This window comes from Tigriopus californicus, chromosome 4 (genome assembly GCF_007210705.1).
Source record: "Tigriopus californicus strain San Diego chromosome 4, Tcal_SD_v2.1, whole genome shotgun sequence".
Lineage (NCBI taxonomy): Eukaryota > Metazoa > Arthropoda > Copepoda > Harpacticoida > Harpacticidae > Tigriopus > Tigriopus californicus.
In genome coordinates, this window is record NC_081443.1 from 3,878,012 (window position 1) to 3,880,914 (window position 2,903).

General features: G+C 47.1%; 1 protein-coding gene across 1 annotated transcript in view; it reads left to right on the forward strand.

The window, feature by feature from the left end:
* Positions 1–481: 481 nt before the first annotated feature.
* The window catches only part of LOC131878830 (cysteine protease ATG4B-like), a 7,464-nt gene continuing 5,042 nt past the window's right edge, over positions 482–2,903 (forward strand). Inside the window, exons 1-2 of the mRNA XM_059224960.1 lie at positions 482–1,049; positions 1,392–1,545. Of these exons, the coding sequence (XP_059080943.1) occupies positions 839–1,049; positions 1,392–1,545 (365 nt within the window). The 5' untranslated portion in view covers positions 482–838. The remainder of the gene's footprint in view (positions 1,050–1,391; positions 1,546–2,903) is intronic.

Here is a 2,903-nt window from a genome sequence, read left to right on the forward strand (position 1 = left end):
AGAGCACCTTCAAGTCCTCTCGAGAAACCCCGGCTAGTTCGAACAATGAAGTCCACATCTCTGCTTTCTCGGACTTCTTCATTGTTCAATTGGCTTCCCTCTAATATTCTTAGGGAATACGTAGGCCTGGTTGATCCGGTTGCATCTTTCAAGTCAGACTTGGACACATGGTTAAATAGCATGCCAGATCAACCCTACATTCAAGGACTAGCTCGGTCTGCCAAGTCAAATTCGTTGGTAGACCAAATATCACATAAAGATTGAAAGGTAATAAATAGACGAATCATAACCTTTCATTTTAATAGTACTGGGGATTACATTCCTTGTAACGGTGAGAAGAGCCCGTGAAAAAACCCAAACGATCCCATCACTTATTAATCGTTTAGTGAGGTTGGGTGTGGATTGATCCGAAGGGATTCCGCGTTTATTATGTATGACAAACGTGGACTGACAGGCCTCGTAGGGTTGGTTGTTCACTGGCTGGCTGGCTTAAGATTCATGGAAGGAAGGAAGTTCTAACTAAAGTAGCCCCAGGAAGCGGGACAGGGAGGTAAACTTGCCACCCACAGGGCCTGTTTAGCGTGCGTACCGTCTGATGCGTACGGGTGTGTAAAGATATATGTGTGTGTGTGTATATGTATGGACAAACTCGATTGTCATCCTCAACCTCAGCCTCACCTTTCGATTGGCATTGGATGGATTCTGGCCCATTCTGACCCAAGTAACTATGTCATTGATGGAGTAAGGGAGCATCCAAGGAGGAACCACACGACGAGTGAATCAACGAGCGAGTGCGTCAGCCTTTGGTGGGCTTCGGTCCCCAGGCCCCTCCCCCATCATGGAGGACCTCATTGAGGCCGGGGTCAGCCTCTACCAGAACTTTCTGCGCCGTGACGCCTCCGAATCGACCTCCCACCCGTCCAAAGACGCCAATTTGGACCCCGCGGACCCAGCCCATGGGGTTGAGCCCGATGAGGCGGGATTCCCGGTGACCGAGTCGCCCATATGGATCTTAGGCCAGGACTATGTGAACTCCGGCTCCGCCCCAGGTCAGTCCCGATGGGCCGATTCTTCTTAGGATTGTCACGGGCGAGACCAGAAAGTGAACAAAAACTGTCGAGAGCCGGCCAGCCCATCGGGGCCTGGTTCATGCATGGCACGTCCTCCTCTGGATCCGGGCCCTATATCCCGTTAATTCGCCTGTCGGCCCCCGTGCGTGAACACCCCACCTGGTTTGGGTGGGTGGAGACCGCTGACTGATTCGCCCGTGAAGTCTTTTCAATTTCCGTTGATTCCTGAGAGGCCATGCTTTAGGGCGTTTCTGTTCTCATTGGGTTGAAGGATAAAAATGGCCCCAGAATAATCAAAAAAGCCATTGGATTGGATTGCAGATGTGGGCCTTTTGCGGCGACGTTTGAGTAGCTTGCTCTGGTTCAGTTATCGCAGTGGGTTTCCGGAAATCGCCTCCAGTGGCTTCACGTCCGACCGGGGTTGGGGTTGTATGCTCCGATGCGGCCAAATGATGTTAGCCGAAGCTTTGATCAGGTAAGAAACACGACCGGCTGAGCAAATTGGAAGCCGCTCGAAATGACCGGTGAATACGTGCTTGTTTTTGAATGGTACTCCAATCCTGCCAACGAACGAACATCGGGGATTGGCCACCACCCATTGGCCACATTTTTGTTCTCGGCTAAGTAATATCTAAACGAAATAAAAGGTCCAAAGTGATTTATGTTCTCTAGAGAACGCGCCCAGAACCGGGCTTAGCAGATGATACGGAGCCACCCAAAAAAGAAATTGCTTGATGGATTCGATACTTATGTACAGTAAACTTACCAGGATAGGAGGCTGGAACTTACCCGGTTGTGGTGTATGTATATATATATTGCTCAGGATGTCTACCAACGCTAGTCTAGTCCAACGATTTTAAGCTTTGGCGTCCTCACTTCCTGACTGACCTCGATACGTCAATCCAGGCCTATCTGGACACCTCCATGAGGGGCTTAACCCAGAGGCGATTGATGTATGTATTCTTTACTTAAGTAATGACCTCAACCTCAAGACATATCACCTTCACGGGATGCCCAAGAGACATCCACCTACAGTATGAAAATGAAGCCATTCCCAGACGACCCATGAAAGAATATTGAGGGTGACCTACCTAAAAGCACACGATGCTGTCTATGAACCGTTCCTCAGAAAGAAAATGAATTTGATTGTCGCTTGCAATTGTGCAATGTCAGGAATGATAAGTGATTAACAACCGAGAGGTTTGAGGTTCCCCTCAAGTCCCCTAACAAGTTCCTTGCCTAGATTATCATCCTGGTGATCTTTGGTAGTACAAATAGCTCAGTCATGAGGATTTACCAGAGATAATCGGTGTCTGCCAAGCCCAGTGGACCCGGATTGGGCCAATGACAGCTGAAAATGGAATGGTTGGGTATTTAATCCCTGTTATACTTTCACAATCGTTCACTTTTGCAACTCAAACGGTTTAATATAGAAGTTCATGGCTCACGCTTCGAATAGCAAATATCTTTGTCCACAAATTTGGAACCTGCAAAGATACGGTCTCTCTTGTGTTACCATTAAATATGTATTTCGTAAGCAGATAAAGACCCAGTTAATTTAGCATGTATTTCATTATTGAAAACAACGGTTGGAGAATGCTAATTAAATTTCTAAAATGGAATTGTAGTAAAGTTTTTCAAAAATCTTGGAAATCGGGTTGCAACCTAACCATAAATGCCATTGACCATGTTTCACTTGTGCCCACCCACTCGGTATTGTCCAGGATCCACTCCTAAATACGCAATCCTTTTCTACTAAAATCGTTGAGACAAATTTGATGCTCATATTCTACTTCAAAAGAAAGTGTGCCCCGAGGACTCGCTGTAATCTTT